Source organism: Pelmatolapia mariae, linkage group LG23, assembly GCF_036321145.2.
Source record: "Pelmatolapia mariae isolate MD_Pm_ZW linkage group LG23, Pm_UMD_F_2, whole genome shotgun sequence".
Taxonomy (NCBI): Eukaryota; Metazoa; Chordata; class Actinopteri; order Cichliformes; family Cichlidae; genus Pelmatolapia; species Pelmatolapia mariae.
In genome coordinates, this window is record NC_086246.1 from 48,909,245 (window position 1) to 48,927,393 (window position 18,149).

At 39.4% G+C, this 18,149-nt stretch overlaps 3 protein-coding genes across 3 annotated transcripts; all 3 read right to left on the bottom strand.

Moving 5' to 3' along the window:
• Positions 1-1,408: 1,408 nt before the first annotated feature.
• On the bottom strand, positions 1,409-2,008 carry LOC134621299 (transmembrane protein 275-like). The gene has a single exon (XM_063467723.1). The coding sequence runs from the start codon at positions 2,006-2,008 to the stop codon at positions 1,409-1,411; it is 600 nt and encodes a 199-aa protein (XP_063323793.1).
• A 1,082-nt stretch (positions 2,009-3,090) lies between these two features.
• mknk1 (MAPK interacting serine/threonine kinase 1) lies at positions 3,091-10,187 on the bottom strand. The gene is made up of 14 exons (XM_063467276.1): positions 10,078-10,187; positions 9,395-9,457; positions 8,811-8,913; positions 8,590-8,688; positions 8,415-8,512; positions 8,175-8,254; positions 7,991-8,064; positions 7,774-7,878; positions 7,617-7,672; positions 7,426-7,521; positions 7,112-7,306; positions 5,969-6,133; positions 5,806-5,849; positions 3,091-5,481 (listed from the first exon to the last, which is right to left on the bottom strand). Exons 2-14 carry the CDS (start codon positions 9,446-9,448, stop codon positions 5,262-5,264), a joined length of 1,389 nt encoding a protein of 462 aa, XP_063323346.1. The 5' UTR covers positions 9,449-9,457; positions 10,078-10,187; the 3' UTR covers positions 3,091-5,261.
• A 307-nt stretch (positions 10,188-10,494) lies between these two features.
• mob3c (MOB kinase activator 3C) lies at positions 10,495-15,139 on the bottom strand. Its single transcript, XM_063466765.1, has 4 exons — positions 14,944-15,139; positions 12,739-13,352; positions 11,706-11,908; positions 10,495-10,931 (listed from the first exon to the last, which is right to left on the bottom strand). The coding sequence occupies exons 2-4, from the start codon at positions 13,154-13,156 to the stop codon at positions 10,902-10,904; spliced, it is 651 nt and encodes a 216-aa protein (XP_063322835.1). The 5' UTR covers positions 13,157-13,352; positions 14,944-15,139; the 3' UTR covers positions 10,495-10,901.
• Positions 15,140-18,149: the final 3,010 nt, after the last annotated feature.

The following is an 18,149-nucleotide window of genomic DNA, read 5'->3' on the forward strand; positions in this document are numbered from 1 at the left end:
AGCTCTCATCCATGATAGTGGGGTTAGGATCAAGTCTGGATGAATGGATGGAAGTATTTTTTTTTTTTAGATAAAAATTGCTCAGTTACATTAACCTTTGCTGAGTTAAACCCAGCCCTGCACTAAATTAATCCCGCTGTGCCATTCTTCAGAGCAGCATGACCTCATTACTAGTTGAGCTGGGGTTGCCAAGACATGTCACCTTCTTTACAGAAACGAGTCATTGAATAACTACAGACACCCACACAGCCTGCCTGTATCCACTCAAAAAACACTGCAATAACAGTGGGCGTTGGCCACTGTGTTATCTTTTCCTGTGGTTTGATTGTGTGAGGGGATCACGCTGTGTTTGAGGACAGCTGATGTAAAATGATGAGTAAACAGGGCTTTCGCATTTGCTGGCAGCTGTTGGGTCAGACGCCAAATGATGGGCAACGTAGCCGTTTGTACAGTCCCTGCTGGGGTTACTCAGATAACAAATGACTTATCATCACAGCCTGTGCATCTTTCTCATTTAGCCTGACATAAATGCTACTGCAGTTCCAGTGGCTTTGTTTCTGTGTATTCTTCACAAAGGGGGTCAGTAGAAGAATTATTTATTATAATTTGCTCAAGATAATATCCTTAATAGTTTTAGTGAGCTGTCTGAACAGATACACTATATACTTCTATTCAAGTAAAGAGTTATCTATATTTATAAAATATACAGGGGTCCAAGCATGTATTAGCACCTGTAGTAATCACGCACAACGACACAAGTAGAGAAATTCACAAAACACTCCTGAATCTATTTTAACACAGCTCAAGCTTACACCATCACTCAAAGCAGCTGGTGCAGGAAATAAGAAGAAGAAAGAAAAGTTATGTTGAAGTGTGTAGAAAAGCTGTGACTGCATTCACCCGGCTTACACAGGTGCAGCTTTTATAACTCAGAGTAGCTTGCCTGGATGCTTTGATCCTCCTTCACAAAGGTGGCAAGCACTAACCAAAGTCAATCCATAGGAAATTAATACACAATGAATACACAATAACTAGATGTGTTCTACAACAAGAACTACATAAAACAGGCACTTGGATTACGGTATCATCTCCTTCCCTGTTTCATTTCCTGGAAAGATAATGTACATCCTGGGACAGGGCAGTAAAAGTACAACTTCCTGAAACACACTGAATAATTATCAGGGAGTTTGCACAATACATTTACTCTTACAGGCTGAGTCTGCAGGCCTTTTCACTCTTGCATCATATTACCACGCCACCATTCTAGTTACTTAAGCCATGTGTTATTTGAGTTTACCAACTTTGGGATAAATAAAGTACGACTTAGCTTATAACTTATAGTAGCAATTAATCCTGGCAGTCACGCCAGACATATTTATCCAGCAGTGTAAACAGAACAAAGTCCATGCTATGTAGTGATCTGATCAGGCAGTGTCTGTGTGGAAGTGCTCTCCCTGCAGTCGGAGCTCAGAGCGGGTTTATCTCCAATAACACCAGTGCCACAGGTCTCTGATCTGTGCTGCTCAGTGGCTTCATCCTGACAGGAAGGCAGGGCAGTGGCTTCCCCTTGGATGGAGCTGGATTTGTGAGATGAGCTAGGGGAGTTGGTGGGGCTGAGCTGGACAGCTGTTGTGTCCTGAAGCGTGTGCTCGCTTGTCTCCATCTCAAAAGCAACTGCCCCCATCCTCATCAGTGCCCATTTCTCACCTCCTTTGGCCTTATGGGCAGTGTGGGCTTGAGGTCTCCTGCTGATGACACAGCAGGCTGTAAAGAAAGCCAGCGCGATGAGTAAAAGAAGAGGCCCAATGAAGATGGGAGGATTGCTTGTAGGGATGAAGGTACCAAAGGCAAAAGCTCCCACCAGGGTGATGTTGATGCCAGCCAGCATGATGCACAGCCCACAGGCGCAGCACAGGGCTGGAGAGGGCAGGCTCTGGTGCCTCAGAGCATGCTGCTCAGGGGTCTTCTTGGGAGCAGATGAACTGGAGTTTTTTTCAGGTAGCACCATGTCTCAGGAGATCTCAGAGAAGCTGTTGATCAGATAAATGGCTGCAAATAGATCATTTGATCTCTTTAGAAAGAGAGGCTGAAAAGTAACATGACACATTTTAGAAGCAGTGCAAATGTTTTAAAGCCTTTTCATTCTTCTAATATTTAACTCTGGCAACTTTTTTCTTCCAAAGTAATTTCTTAGTTGTTAAAAAAACTGTAAGCATTCCCGTCTAATTAAACGCATTAGTTATGAGACTTTAAACCTGAACAATATTAAAGCGCGGACACAATTCACCTAAGGTAACAACGCTGATAACGCCAAGTGAGAATCTGCAAATATAAAAACACAGTCTTGTTATCTCGCCGATGGTCCACAGACACACACACAAACCTGAAAGCAACACTTGCTGCAAAATTGTTCTGCACCATTCTGTGTCGCTTACCTTAAATCGGACACATGACTCTGGCCGTTTGGGCGCTTTGTCCGTCTGTCATGTTGCACAGGAGCCGCGGGTGTGATCTGCTCCTCCTGCAGGTGAACAGCGGAGTGATCTGCAGCTGATGCACTGCTGAATATCGGCCACTGGCTGCGCTGTGGAGCTGCTTCAAACAATCCCAATCACAGCCATTACCCTCTGAAGTGCTTAAGCTTCTAACGTGTCACATTCAAGGTGCTCTCGGGAAAAGTGGAAACACACCACTGCACTCCTACATCTATCTGATGTTTATTTCCTTAAATCTAAGAATGGGAAAAGTTTGTGAAACCTGGGGGTTATTAAAGTGTAAAAAAAGAAAAAAGGCTCAAGATTATGGCCTCACTCCTCTTTCTCCTTTGCTTTTCAAAGAAGTCTTAGCAAGGACACAGCATCTGTTTCTTACCAGTGTGTGTACAGGTTATTCACCATCTCCTGTCCCCTCCTCATCTGTTTAGTCCAAAACAATGAGTTGTTACCATTTATCACTCCTGACTGAAATAAATCTTTGTAAACTAAAGCACATCTGCTGCAGTGAAAACAAAAATCCATTTGCTCACGTCTCGTGAACAAGACCTTTGAGTGCACAACACAGTAATATTGTCTTGATGTAACACAGCTTAGACAAGAGGAGCTTTTTATTGAGAACACAACATGCCAGTGAAAATACGCTCTACACATGAGAGCTTTATGCATAGGACCCCATATGAGCTTTGACACATTTCAGAGGGACTCTATAATCGCATACCAATTACTGCATCTCATTCTAGGCCATTTCAAGTAGACAGAGGGAAACAAACAGCTTCTTTTATGATTCATACTAGAAGTGTGGGGGCTTTAACATAGCAAGCAGTTGTTTCCTAACATGTGTATTCATTCTGAGCAAATCTCCATCAATTCATGCCAGCCTATGAAGGCCCTTAGTTGCTATAGGGATGGGTTGTCCATGGCAACAGTGTGAAATAAGGGAATGAGTTAGTACTGGCACATAAACTTTGTAAGGTACGGTAAACAGGAGCCTTTGGAGATCCCATTCAAACACAGTCTAAATTATAAGACAACATAAAGAAAAAGTAGCTTCTTCTAAAAACAAAATAAAAATTAAAAAATCAAAGAGTATCAGAAAGAATTCTCAGTTCGTCCATAACAGTTTCCATTGGCACAGACACAAAATCAAAAAACACAGGGACAATTAAAAAAATATTTTTTAACAGTTTTATAAACTCACTTCACAGAATGGAATCACGTATCTCACTAGTGTAACATAAACTATTCTCTAATCCCTTTAAACCAGCCATGCAGGGCTTGTAACAGGTAGATTACACAGATACCATCAACAAGTGCTTGTGATGCAAATCTAGAACACGGAAAGGCTTATCCACTGCTAAATGTTTCTACTCACTGTCAACCGCTTTCCCTCCCAGTGACACTTATCTGAAGCAGCAAAAGATCTCTCGCAGTCCCTTTCTACTTTTTTTAAGCAACACCATTTGCTTTAGCTGCAGCTCTCTTGAGGACTGGCAAACCCAGTCACTGCTGGTTGATCTAAACCAGCATGCCAGCCCAGGAATCAGGAACACTACAAAATACAGAGACCATACCTGCTGCTCATAGGGTGAATAATCTTTGTGTGTACACATTAACATTATATATAAAAGTCCCACGGTTCAGCTTTAAGTCTCATGAACTGCATAAAACAAATGCATTTTTCACATTTCAAGTAATTTAGACTTAAAAATATATATAAGATCACTAAGACAATAAGAAATTAAGCAAAACCTCTTGGAATAATCTGCATCACAACACCAAACATGACCTCCAATAAGAAGTTATAGCAAAAGCACTGAAAAGATAAATACTATTTTTAAGTGTCAAATTCATATCATTGGTGAAGCTTTAAAAACACAAGAACCTCCCATTCTGGGCAAACTAAATAAGATATTTATTTTAAAGTACATCAGTGCTGCAGGTAGCTTGTATTGACATGAAAGAAAGAAAAAATAAAACTTTAAGATCCAGTCTCACTCCATAAATTTCTGCAACCTCCAGCCACACTCTCAGGTAGTCATGAAGACACAGCTCGACAAGAGTCAACAGGTAAAACGGGAAAGGCCCAGTTTAAGTGTTGTCTGTTTTATCACTTAAATCACATACATTCACACATAAAAATCATATGTATATAAAAAAAGAAAAGAAAACATGCTTTAAAAAAGCAACAACAAAAAAAAAATCCCTTTTCTTTAGTCACTAAAAAGCTTTCAAATAAAATAACTAATTCACAGCTGGAAAAACAAGAAAAGTAAAAAAATCTACCTATAAGACGATATTGCATTAAAGCAGCAGCTGCTGCTGCGTAGCTGTCCTGATTCTTAAAATGCTGTTTTTGGTGATGATATGTATTTTAGTAAAAACTGCTGGCACTGAGAGCAGTTTCTGGTGTTTTGGGTAACAATGACTAACCCAACCTGTGAAGACAATACATAAATTTCTTAAAGCCAAAGTTGTTCTGAAACAAAATCAAACCTTGGTTAAAAATACTCAGGCAGGTTAAAGTATCTCCTGGTCAAATCCTGGAAGTTGTACTGTTTTCTATTAGTAGGCGGAAGCTGAGGTTTAACTGCGCACTTGATGTTCAAACTCTCACTGATAAGACTACTGGCCAAGGAGAAGACTTTCAACAACAGAGACACTTTCCATACTGTGTGACCGATCCTACAAGGCTCCCTATAAAAATAAAAATCCACACAGAAGATAACTAAAATTATTCAGATAACATGATAAGGAGGTTAAGGACCCTCAGGCTGTGGCGTCATCTGAAGCGGGTGCAAAGTCTCCATGCCGGAGAGCACTGGACTGTGCCCGTCTGCGAGCCAGCCTGGAGTTAGAAGGAGGAGAAAGCCTCATGGAGCAAACAATGGCTCCGACGTCCTCCCGCTGCTCCTCGTGCTGGGATAGCTGCCGGTTGAAGGCGATGGCTTCTGCTGCAAACTGGGTCAGATCTTTGGTGCTGCTGTTCCTAGAACAAGAAAGAAGGCAGAAAAAGACATGAGAGACATCTAAGCACACTTCTGCCACTTCTCACTTTAATAATGTGATTAGAATAAAGTATCCTAGATCCTTGTTTCATCTATCCAAATTTTTTCCATCTAAAAAAAACAAACAAAAAAAAAAAAAAAACATCTTGAAGCAGAGAGAACCTTAAATTGTTCTCAAAATTTTTTTAAAAAGTTGTTCATAAACAAAGGTATGTGCAGAAACTCTAGTTTCCTATGAAAAACCACAAACACTAAAGGTCTGACTCTACTTCAACCACAGAAACAGAGCTAAAATAAAGACAGACCTCTGCAGAACACGAGGAGTTGGAAGACCTCTCTCTGGAGCATTCTGTAAAAAAGAAAGAAAGAAATAAAAGAAAGAAAAAAACTTACTCAGCTTTAAAATAAGGATAGTAATTCCAGCTGTCTAACATTAGACAAGTAGTGCTCAAATGTAATTATACCCACCCCCTGCACCCAAGGGTGCTTGAGGACCTGAGCAGCACTGAGGCGCAGAGTGGCGTCCCGAACCAACAGCTTTGATATGAGGTCCTTGGCGCCCACTGTGATGTGGGCCCAGTCCTTGTCTGGAAATTCATATTTGCCCTGCTGGATGCTCTCAAACAGGTGACTCTGAGGGGAGAAGATCAAATAACATCACCTGCTGATAAGTACATGCTATTTGCGCGCACACACATATAGTGCATTATTGTGCTGCATTCATTTTTTGTAATGGTGTTGTCATTCTGTTGTGCATTATAAATTCAGACCTCCCACCTTCTTTACAGAAGTAAAGCTTTTTCTCCACGCAGCACAAAATTCAATAAACCAAACCAAAACTCAGCTCAAGCCAAGATAATGGAAGAAGAACCGACGACATCCATCTAGATGAAGTGAAAGCTAAAACAAGGTTTTGCCTGGTAAATCTACGGAACCTCTTCCCATTTCTTCTCAGCCCTAATACTCTACTACTTAAAAAAAATACCCAAAACTCTGTACTGAAAGTGTTTGGCTTTTCTGAATAATTCACATAAGAGCATTTGACATATGGGTCAACAGCTAAAGCCAAATCAGCCGTAGTGTTCCTATGCATCTGCTTTTCTAATTGTTTCATTTTTAAAAAGAGATTTCAACCTACATCTAAGCCTAACTTAACCTACAACCTACATCACTAATTATGTTTCTTAATTAAGCCAGTATACAGCAAAAAAAGAAAAAAAAAATCTTATATTTCCCAGAATCCAAGTTCAGATACTAAAATGTGTCATCTCGTCACAACCAGACTATACAAAACAGAAAATATTACGTGTAAAATAATAATTTTAGTTATTTTATTTGAACTGTCTACCATGGACATGATAATCAAAGAGGTCAGCATTAAGATGAACAAGCTGTAACGCCAGCTAAAGGAGACAAACTACAAAATTACTATTAGTTTTATTTTTGTTCTTTTAACACCCCAGGTCTGTAGTTTTATATTGTTTATAATGTCTTCATTTCAGAATAATAAGCAGGGACACACTGTGAATCTCTGTGGTGCAAACACTGCTGAGCTGAGCAATTATCCATGGGATGGACGCTAAACAACAGTGCTTATTGGAGGGGGCATACCTGGCATGTTCTGCATCTTTCTCCCCGATCCCAGCCACAGTCAGAGCCACAGTGTCCTGTGAAGGGTGGGCTGCCGCTCAGTAAGATGTAGAGGATGACCCCGAGGCTCCACAGATCACAGCGTTTGTCGTAGAAGGAGGCCTCATCAGTGAACACCTCAACTACTTCTGGTGCCATGTACTCTGCCGAGCCACACTGAGAGAGGGCGAAGATCAAAAACAAAAAAAAGAGGCAAGTCAGTGTAATCCCTTATTAGTTAATTGGACAATATTATGTGTCTATACTTGGCCGTTAATTTAGAATTAGACACTTACTGGTGTTGTGAGCTCTGGGGTTGTTATGGGTGTACAGGCACTGCTGAGCTTTACTCCACTTCCTAGATCAAAGTCACAGATCTTTACTGGCGACACCTAAGTAGAAAGAGAGTAAATATATTATTATGTTGTTAAATTATAAACCTTAAGGGATAATTAATGCCTTTCTCAACTCATTAAATGCCAATTACCTGATCAGTGTATTCACAGAGTATGTTTTCTAGCTTAAGGTCTCTATGGGCAATGCCTGCAAACAAAAACCAAAAACACTGTCACCTTTACACTCAAAAAAGAAAACGAAACATCTATTTCCTTTGGATTTCAGCAGAACTACCTTTTTTGACCTACCCTTTGTGTGTAAAAAGTCGAGAGCTTGGGCAATGTCTTTCACTACCTTACTAGCCTCCAGTTCATCAAAGTGCTTTCGGTTTTGGATATGTGTAAGAATAGAACCTGCAGAAAGAGAAGAGGATCACTCACGGGTATATTTGTGCGCTCATAATGAGCCATCTGGCAAAAGCTCTGTTTGCATTACATAACTGTTGTGTTAATTATTCACACTTACCACCACGCAGCTTTTCAAATACCAAATAAAAGCAGTTGTTGTCCTCAAAGAATTCGATCAATTCCAAAATATTCCTGAACAACGATATGTTTAGGTGATTAGAATTTTTTTTTAAATTCTGGATATGTTTTCTTTTCTTTCTCTCTTTTTTTTTTAAATATTAATCAGATAAAAATCAACTCACTTATTTCCTTGACACTGATAAAGAGTCTCCACTTCTCGAAAGACTCTGCTGCGGCTGTGTCCTGCACTCTTTTCTATGATCTATAGATCATAGAGCAGCAGAAATTGTGATTCAATGGACATTTTGATTGACTTTAAAAAAAAAAAAAATGTAGTACAGCTTTAAAGAAAATGTTGCCATTAAAGAGCAACCCAACCTGTTCAAATGACATTTAAATTTGGCAAAACTGTCCTTACTTACCTTCACGGCATACTCATGTCCATTCTGCAGGCTGATACATCCTTGAACTTTAGCATATGCTCCCTGGCCGAGCACCTCATGAGTCAATTTGTAGAGATCTGAAGAAAATATGAAGTGTTGGTCAATTTTCTTGCTTTCACACGTACTGCATGTGTTTCAGTTTTAGCCTACTTACCATCAAAAGTGCCAGTGGAGCTGTCTGTCGCTCTAGTTCTTTTCTTCTTCTTTCGTTTACCTGTATCTGGGATGTTCACTGGCTTGCTTTTTTCACACTCTGTAGAGGCAGAAATGAATCCATACACACAAATTAAAACATTGCAATTTTTTTGCACAGCGCTCTCGCTTTGTAAAGTTTACAAAGCTATAGAAATGCTATAAAAAGTAAAGCATTTGTACCTGCTGGGTCTTGGGAAAGATTCTGTCTTTCCTCTGAGGTATTTCTGTTCTCCTGAATGCTCCCACAGTTTTGCCCTACTTGGCCCAAAGCCAGGGAGTTACCCTGTTACAGAGAAGGAGGCCACACGGGAGACAGGGTGAGGGAATAGTGCAAAATCAGCCAGAGTGATCAGATGTTGGTACAGTAGAGAAAAAGCAAATGAAAAAAGCAAAAAAGGAAAAATTTACTTTGGCCTTGATAATAAATACTAAAAATAAACACTAATCCATAATATAATAAAATGTTCTATCCATATCATAGGTTTGCAACTTTAAAATGACTAACTGCAGTTATAGGGATGCATCACCACTACTTTGATCATTACAACCACCTATGGCAATCTGCCAAAACAGTGGTCAATGTGATAATACTGGAAACCCCGTGACAGGCCTTATCTGGACGTTACCAGAAACATTCAAACAACAGGGCATAGTGCTTTGATGAAACTACTGTGCACTATTTTCTGGTCCTTTTATCTTATCAGACATGTTTCAGGAAGTCAGCTTTTGGAATCACCACTAATCATAGAGTAGATCAAAGTTACCTGGAGGGAGGGCTGAAAGGGCTGCAACTCCGTCATCACGCTGTGCCTCACCATATCTGCCAGCTGCCACATACAAATACAGTTAGTCACGCAAACATACGTAACAACTAAATACAATGCAGTGATAAGGCAAAAGGCTAGAGCAATGGAGAAGACACCACCCAGCGTTAGCTTATGTGTTCCAGTTTCCTCTTTCTTTGGTATTACATTGTGTATCGCTCTGAGTTTGCGGTTACTGTTCATCTAAATGACCACAGAATATTCACTTACAGCAAAATTTATTGAATTACTTAGTTCACACTAGTTAAATGCTATGTTTCGGTTAGAAAAAACATAAAACTGATAATTAGCTGTTAGCTAATGGAGTTATACCAGCAGTTTGTACCGATACTAAAGTTAACAACTATGTGTACGGACAGCCAAAACGACAGTCAACAACGTCCACTTAGATAATTACTTAACATTAGCAACGTTGTCCTAGTTACCAGGAGGGAATTCTGTATAAAAGATCATTACGGCATTACAAAAGCCAGAGCTAGCGGTGGCTGCCTACTACAGCTGTTGTTAGCCCCAGCTAGCAAGAAAGAACTCATAGCTTGCTAAACCGATTTACATGACCAGTTGCTAACTGTATTCAGAGACTGTTTAAGCAACGTTAAAATAAAACCACAAATGCAACAAACCCTTCAAACGTGGACTCCACGCCAGCCAAATCCCTGCAGTCAAAGCCTGTGACAGCTGATGTAAGGTCCCATTGCTTTCTGTTATCAATCAGTCCAAACAGCTGATGACGTACCGGGCGGGAAAACGCGAGAGCAGACGTTTGCCCCGCCCATTTCCGGATTAACTCCTCTCCCATTGGTAGCGTGACCGCACTGATGCAACGTCACTTGGCAGGGTTCGTCACCACTCCTCAGTCCACGTAGTGGGGATTTTTGGTGCATGATGATGGCCCTTATTTATCCATGTAACAGGTTTGGCAAGTGAGCAATGATAATAAGTATGCTATATCTATTGTTGTTGTTGTTGTTGTTGTTGTGTTTTTCTTTTTCCATCCTGCTGCGAAAATGAAAGCAGACGCGATTGACTGATGGGAAGAACTTTTATGCCCTTAAATCAGATTTTAAACAGTAAAAACACATCGTACAAAATACAAACTCTGGTCAACAAGAAAACAAACAATGCATCAAAACTTACACGAAGATAAAACATATACATGCACAAGAGGAAAGACAGAGTACAGGAGATGCAGTGTATAAAAAAATACAGAATAATAACGAGGAAACTCACAGCACCATAATGAATGTGAAGTGAAAAGTTCTGTAAAGGAACTTTGCCACCATCTGCAGAAGTCTACTGAGTTTATGGGCCATGTCGTATATGCTTGGAAACCACTCATACAAGTGTACACAAAGCAGTTCTCTGTCTGGAGTGTTTTGATGCGGAAGTTTTCTCAAGGGGCTCAGATAAAGTCATAATGTAAACTCCTTTGTCCATGTGGCTTTGTCTAATTGCATATCTTCTCTGTCATCTCTTTCTGCAGGAAAAGAAAAAGAGGAGATGTTAATAGATCACGTCTAATATATTGTTTGAGAAAATGAATATTTACACCGTCATAATGGAGAACACCGATTCTGCGAAAGAAAGCAGTTGCTCCTTGAAGACTAAAAACAAACATAATTTCCTGGGGCACAAAAGGTGGGGCAATAAAACGAGGTCTATTCAAAAGATTTATCTTTTATGCAGCGTGTTGACATTAATGTCTTGTCCCTGTTTTCACATTGCAGGGGGAATTATGCAGCCCAAGCCTGGTAATGATGATAACTGCAGCTTTTTATTGACACTTGGAACACCATTCCCCATCAGCTCACATGCGATAGAGGCTGCTTAGTTGGAAAACAGCAACAAGTACAATTGTTAATCACATGACTATCCAAAGTCAGCAGATTCTCTTATGAGTCTTTTCTCATCAGACCTAGCCATTTCCTGGATACATTTTGTTCATGATGGAAAACTGAGTGAAAACTAATTAAATTTGTGTGTCATACGGAATATATTATCTTAGTGAGAACACTATGAGCTTCAGACTGAGTGATTTTATTGTCGGTGCCTTCTATTTGTGTATGCTAAACTGGAAAACACACCTACTCAAAGATGAACAATAAGCACATCAAACATTCACGCAGCTGGGATAAAGCTGGCAAGATGGTAGATATTCTCTGCTAGACTGACAGTTCCTCCGTTACAAAACCTCCATCTGATTCTTTTTCATATGCATCCTCACTTCACACTCATACATCTGATGTCTCACCAGAGGCTCCAGCTCAGAGTGATCAATGAGGTTGAACTCTGAGATGAAATAATAATAGTGTTTGTAGCAGGTATTGATGTGGGCCTCTGCACCCATACTGCAGATGCTGTCAAAGTGATGGATGTAAACGTGCACAAACACCCGGAAGAGACGGCTCAGGATCTTCTTGCACACCTGCTGGAAGTTCTTGGGGAAAGGTACTCCTAGGATGAAGAAGGAAAACAATAAGAAATAAAAGGACTTCTATTCAGAAGCTGGTTTAATAAAATAATAGATTTGGTAAAGGAAACTGTAGGACTCAATTGTAAATGGATTTACCATGTATGCAGATTTAAAGTGCATTATTAATCATGCTTATCTACAATAGGGCTATTAATCTACTGAATTTCCTAAATAATCTATTGAGTAGTTTGTGTTTCAATCCCAAAAGACTTTATAAAAAATATCTGTGTTTTGTGCTGAAGAGCTGAAAAGGCCCCGCGAAGAACAATCTAATTATTCGTATTAAATTTCTAAGCAAAGGTGCAGCGAAGACAGCATTGCTGTCTTATTCTCCCTCAGGTCCATGGGGGATTGTGATAACTGAGCAAAGGGAGGGACAGAAACACCCTGAAGGAGTTGTCAAGCACTAACACACAACCAAAACCCATTCACACTCGTGGGAAATGTTTTCATCATACCTGACTAGCATGTCTAGGCTTGATATAAGAAAAGAGAAGTCCCAGAATGTCAGTGCTAACCACTGCGCCACAGAGAGGCTCTGAGCTCACGCTGCTGTGACGCATAAAGTTCTCACCTCTAATTTAACACTATGATCACCTAGTCAACAATCCCCTCTAAATGTCAACATTTTATTGTCTAATTAACCTCTCCTTGAACTCAATCATTGCATTCGTGAGCTTAATGAAGAAGAGCACCTCTGCACTCTGCACTGACACTTTAGTATAAAATCTCTGCAGCCAGCACTCAGTCATGTATTAGCTTACACACTCAAGAGCAGTCCGATGGTTTCATTTGTAAACTCCTCACACACCTACTCTTGTGGGGAAGATTTCCTCATTATTGATCAGTGACTCTATCCAGTCCATCAGCAGATTCATGTACTTGAGAGCAGGCAGCTTGGTGGGTCTCTTGTAGTCTTTACCATCCTGCCATCTGTACTCATATCTCAGTCCCCCAGACATGATAGGGCACGTGCGCTCGCTGCAGTACTCGCTCACTGTGCCATAGATTAGGTTAATTCTGTTAAAGAAATCCACCACGTGAACAGCAATCCAGTCATTGAGGTTCTCGCCTTCTGGGAGCTGAACTACTTTCCTCAGGTCCAAGCCAGATTTGAGCGAAGCCTGGGCCTTCTTGTACAGTTCAAACCGCTGCGTACCGGGCTCAAAGCGCTTCTTTGGCCTAAATGTTTTGTCTTTGCTAAACACTTGACCAAGACACAATGCCATTGACTCAGTTATTTCCCCTGAGATAAGGGGAGAGTGCGCAACGGTGAAAAATAATTAGGTTGGAGTATGAGAACGTGTAGCCTTCCTGGGAGAGGGGAACCAGTCTGATTTCAGCTCTTGGAATCAGGTCACAGGTGGTCAGCGTCTGTCGTGTAAAGACTGCAAGGAGCTCTTGTTTTCATTTGGTGCGATGACACTGTGAAGACAATAACAGGCATGTTTTGGGGTGAATAAAACATAAAAGGTAAAACAATTCATGCAATATTTAATTACAACAATTGTTATAGCTACCATAAAGTAAAAAAAAACAAACAAAAAAACTACATTTTCCTAAAGAAGACCAGCTAAAATGTTCTTTTATAGTCACAGCTGCTCTTTGTGACCCAAATGACCTTAAAGCAAAGTTTTCAGTTGCAGCTACCAGTAAAAATAGCAACATTTTCAGTCTGCTGTACCAAAAGTCAGGCCACTTGAGTCAAGCATAACTGGGAAAATGAATGGTATGCTGTGATCCACTAAAGATTAAACTGTCCTCAAGAGGACTGTGAGAGAAAATGTCCTGAGTGAAATAGTTTTAATGCTCTTAAAGGCAGAACTACGACTTTAATTTGGGGGGGGGGGGGGACACTAAATATGGATAGAAAACTGCCCATTCTTCCTTGAGAAAGTGGATATGAAACTAAATTAAGAGTTTTTGGATATTTTTTGTGCAAAACTATTGTCCATCTGTCTGGTGATTTGCTTGTATTGGGAGCATGACCTCACAGGTTTTGAATGTCATGGTAATGAAGCAGTAATGATGGCGCATTTTATTTGATATAATATTAAGTTGGAGGAGTTATTTTAAAACAAGAAGATGGACGGTTACATTTTATAGTCTCAAATATGTTTTTTAAACGTGTTAATGTGGCAAAACTGAATTGAATTGTACATTTCTATTCACCGTTTGAAGGATGTGGGAAGAATGTCCAGAGATCTGACACCTAGATTAAAGCAGCTGTGATTGCAACACATGATACTGCAGCAGCATTGAGTCCTGAGTCCCATTGTTAACTGCCGTATTCAGAATTTCCCACGGTTGTAACTGAGGCTCTGGTGACTTGAATTAGCAGATATTTCTGTCACTTCATGCCAGTCTGTACTCCCATCACGTGATATTGATATGGATGTTGTTATCTTTCTATTGACAAAATAACCTCAAAAATCACAACTCACAGGCCTCTCACATGTTTGTAAAGCTTTTGGAGGACTGGGGTCCCTCCTGTCTTAATCTGAGGAAAAGGCAATGGCTAAAAATAAAAACAGATGTGATCATATCCATTGGCTCTTTCCACTAGCTTTCATAGTTTGCCTGATCTCAGTTCAAAACTCACCACTGGGGGAACTTGAATACGTGGTCAGTCGATAGCTCTGAATATGTCCATAACAAACGAGAGTTAGACAGAGCTTCATTCACTCCTAAACTCTGAGAGACACTGGTTTAGTTAAAGATTCAGCTCAGACATCTCTGGGATATGAAAACAGTTATGATTTATAAAAAAAAAAAAGTGACAGTATGAAGGAGGAAGTGACTGTTGACCAATTTCTGTCCCTACTTGCCTGAGCAGTCACACTGAAGCATGTTAGAGCATGTAATGTGGCATGCATACTTTTTTTTTTCTTTTCCATCAGACACTGCAATTTCTTGAAACTCTTTCATTTCGTGGTGCAGCAACAACAAGAAACAAATTGTCAGTGGGAAAGCAAAACAAAACATTACAGAATGGAAAAATCTCTGTGCACTGTACCTGGCCGAAATCCTGCAGCGGAGTGTTTGGAATGTGGTGGAAAGTTGTGGGAAGTTCAGGGAGGATTCGAGTGTCTGGATCCTTTGATTCTAAACTCCCTGTGAAAGCCTGCTTCAGTGACTCTGCCCCCTCTAGGTCCTCTGAATTTTCTCTCTGCTAGTTGCTAACGGTCTTAAGGGGCTCCAACTTCCCTCAGGAAAACAGACAACACACTAAAAGAGAAAAAAAAAATATTTGCCTTCTCTTCCTGTAGGTGATGTCACTTCCTGACTTTGTCTAGTAGGTTCTGCTATCTATGTGTGTGTCAGTATGTGGGTGGGTGTTTGGAGGACCTATAAAGTGAAAGAGAAGAAGGGCTGAAAAAGGCCTTCCCCAAACACTGACTCTGCCCTCCCTCTTTTCCATTTTTTTTTCTTTCTTGTCATTCTGCAGGCAAAGCAGCCAACCCTCTTATCCAACCAAAGCCCAGCCCTCTGGTAAAGGTCCTGAGAAAACATCCCTTCTCTTGAGCCACTTATAGGACACAGGGAAAAGAATAATCCCACAAACATTTCTGGATGCCTGGCAGTCCACGACCATGATGCCTGGCTATTTTTTATGAAGTCTCAATAACATATTATTTAAATTCTTTGCCTTTTAAAGAAGTTGCTTTGGAATTCAGTGCGTTCCCTACATGGAAAAACTGCTCTTTGAAAGACACAATTTCTCTTTAAACGACTAAAAAAGCTCTGTGTTCAAATCATGAACAAACAAGCCACGTGTGACTTTAACAGTCGAATTCTTTGTGACCTTAGAAGGCTACCTTTTTTTGTGATAGCTGCTCTGTTTGTCTTGTGGAAAAATGGTGATACTAAAGTGCACAGGCTGTCTACACCATGCAAAAAGAAGCTGTCTATACTTTTTGTGAAATTGTTCCCTCCCAGCTGATAAAAATGTACATGTTTGTGTGTCTGTACATACATATTAATCCATATATATGTGAAAATATATTGATATGTCTATTTGACAATACAGTCAAAACTTTATGTTGGGCGGGGAGTGGGGGAAGGTAGATCTAAATTGCAGTACTCCAACATATCCACCTGAGGTCAGCATGACTGTAATGATGACGTGTGGCTGGGGATAACGAGAGGCTAGTCAGAGCTATCAGTCAGTTATCAGCAAGGGAAATTCCCTATTTACTGATGAGCAGCTGATTATCTTTTTAAATAACTAAATCATGATTACATGTCAGTTGATAAAAAAGAACTGACAGGTGAGATTGTTTTTGTTGTTGGTGGTGGTTTTTTAATGCCATACATTTAACAATAAAATATAAAGTCACTAAAATAAAACATAAGTTTACTGTAACATTCATAAAGAAAGTACATAGCCTGGTTAATGGTTGTGCAAAACACGAATAGACTGAACTGCTTAAGCAATTATTGAATTATTGTGTAAGTTGGTCTTGGTTCATTTTCTAGTTTGAAGATTAACTATAAAATATTAAGCTGCTCCAATAACTGAATCTGTGTAATGGTTAACATTTTTTCCAATATTGTGAAAAGAAATGTCCATGTATTAAAGAATCAGTAACCTTCTGGCACAATTGAATTATCAGTGTATGCTTATTACATTTATATTATTATAGTTTACTTTTTCAACTGATTATTGTGTGTCAAATGACCAAAAGCATTCGAACAACTCATTTATCTGAGTTACTCAAAAAATATATTCATCAATATAAATAAATAATAAAGCAGAACGTTAAAGAGAAATAATTCAAACTCAAATTTATATCCTTCCCTTAAGTTGAAATAGATTCCGATGTAATGATTGTTTACAATGTTATTCATATTTTTTCCGTGACATACACAGAAAAGAATGGATGAATCACGCAGGTGTGCATTTATGATTATTCCTTGCCCTATGCTCTAGTTTTCCATGTCAGAGTGACTGTCATCATCCAGATATGTGACAGATGAGGAAGATGAGGAACCAGTCGGGCATTTCCTCACCTACCTCATACCATCACTTAGTGTAATACTCTGCTATTATTCTCTTAAAAACCCACCACCTTGAGCACCATATACTTTTCCACTCCTTGAATGTAGCAGGTAGATTTTCTTTAAAAAAACAAAAAAGAACAATTTTTTCACATGCATATGATGAAAGACATTTAACCTTTAAAAAAATAAAGCAAAAATAAATGCCTTAAATGTATAAAACGCACAATTTCGTAGAGTTACAGTTTAGTACAGCTGTTGGTGTTACGTATCTTGAACTATTGCTGGATAAACCTACATGCTCTAAGTTTGTGGTTAATATTAATTCAGTTTTAACAGCAGTATTTGTACACAGTGTCATCAGTTTAATTGATTTCATCATGGAATTTCACTCATGTTGGCATGAAGCACCCAGTTGTTCTGGAGCTCAAAAGCTCAAAAAACTGTACATTCAAGCATATATAGATTATACATTTTACAATATTATTCTCAAACATGGTCAAACATGAGTTTTCACTGTTTTGGATTACTAACCTGCAGGGTTGAGAAGACCTTTTCAAATCCTTCAGAACTGTATAAACTCTGTTTATGTTTATGTCTCTTATACTGTATTCTCTGTTTCCAACTGCTGACTGTTTTGTAATGGTGTCCCTTCTTGGCCACATTCACCTTAAAAAAGAGATTTTAATCTTAAGTGAGTTTCCGATTAAATAAAGGATAAATTTAAAAAAAATTAAACAATCCCAAATTAACACACACACGCACATAAATGTTATAGTTATGGTTATGACCATAACATTAGTTTCATTGTTGTTTATTTATAATGTTTTCTTGCGCTTTACTCAATTTCTTCAATTCATTACATAATTTGCTTTATGATGTTTTATATGATGATGTAATGTTGGCTTGTATGGACCCCAGTAAGAACAAAGGTCATCAGTTTGTGACTACAGCTTTAGGCAAGGTGGTGAGCCTACTACAGGTGATTTGCAGGTTATTCATTACACCACAAGTAGAGCACATGTCTGATATGTGGTGTCATGGCTTGACTGGAAGCCTACAGATCTTCCACAATGGTCATTATAGTTAAATCTCACCACCAGGACTCTGCTGCCCAGGAGATTTGAATGCATCTACTGTTTTCACTTTGAAAGGCCAGGAGTGTGTAACAGCTTTGGGCAAATAGAACCAGCTCAACTAAAAAAAAACAAGCAAACAAAT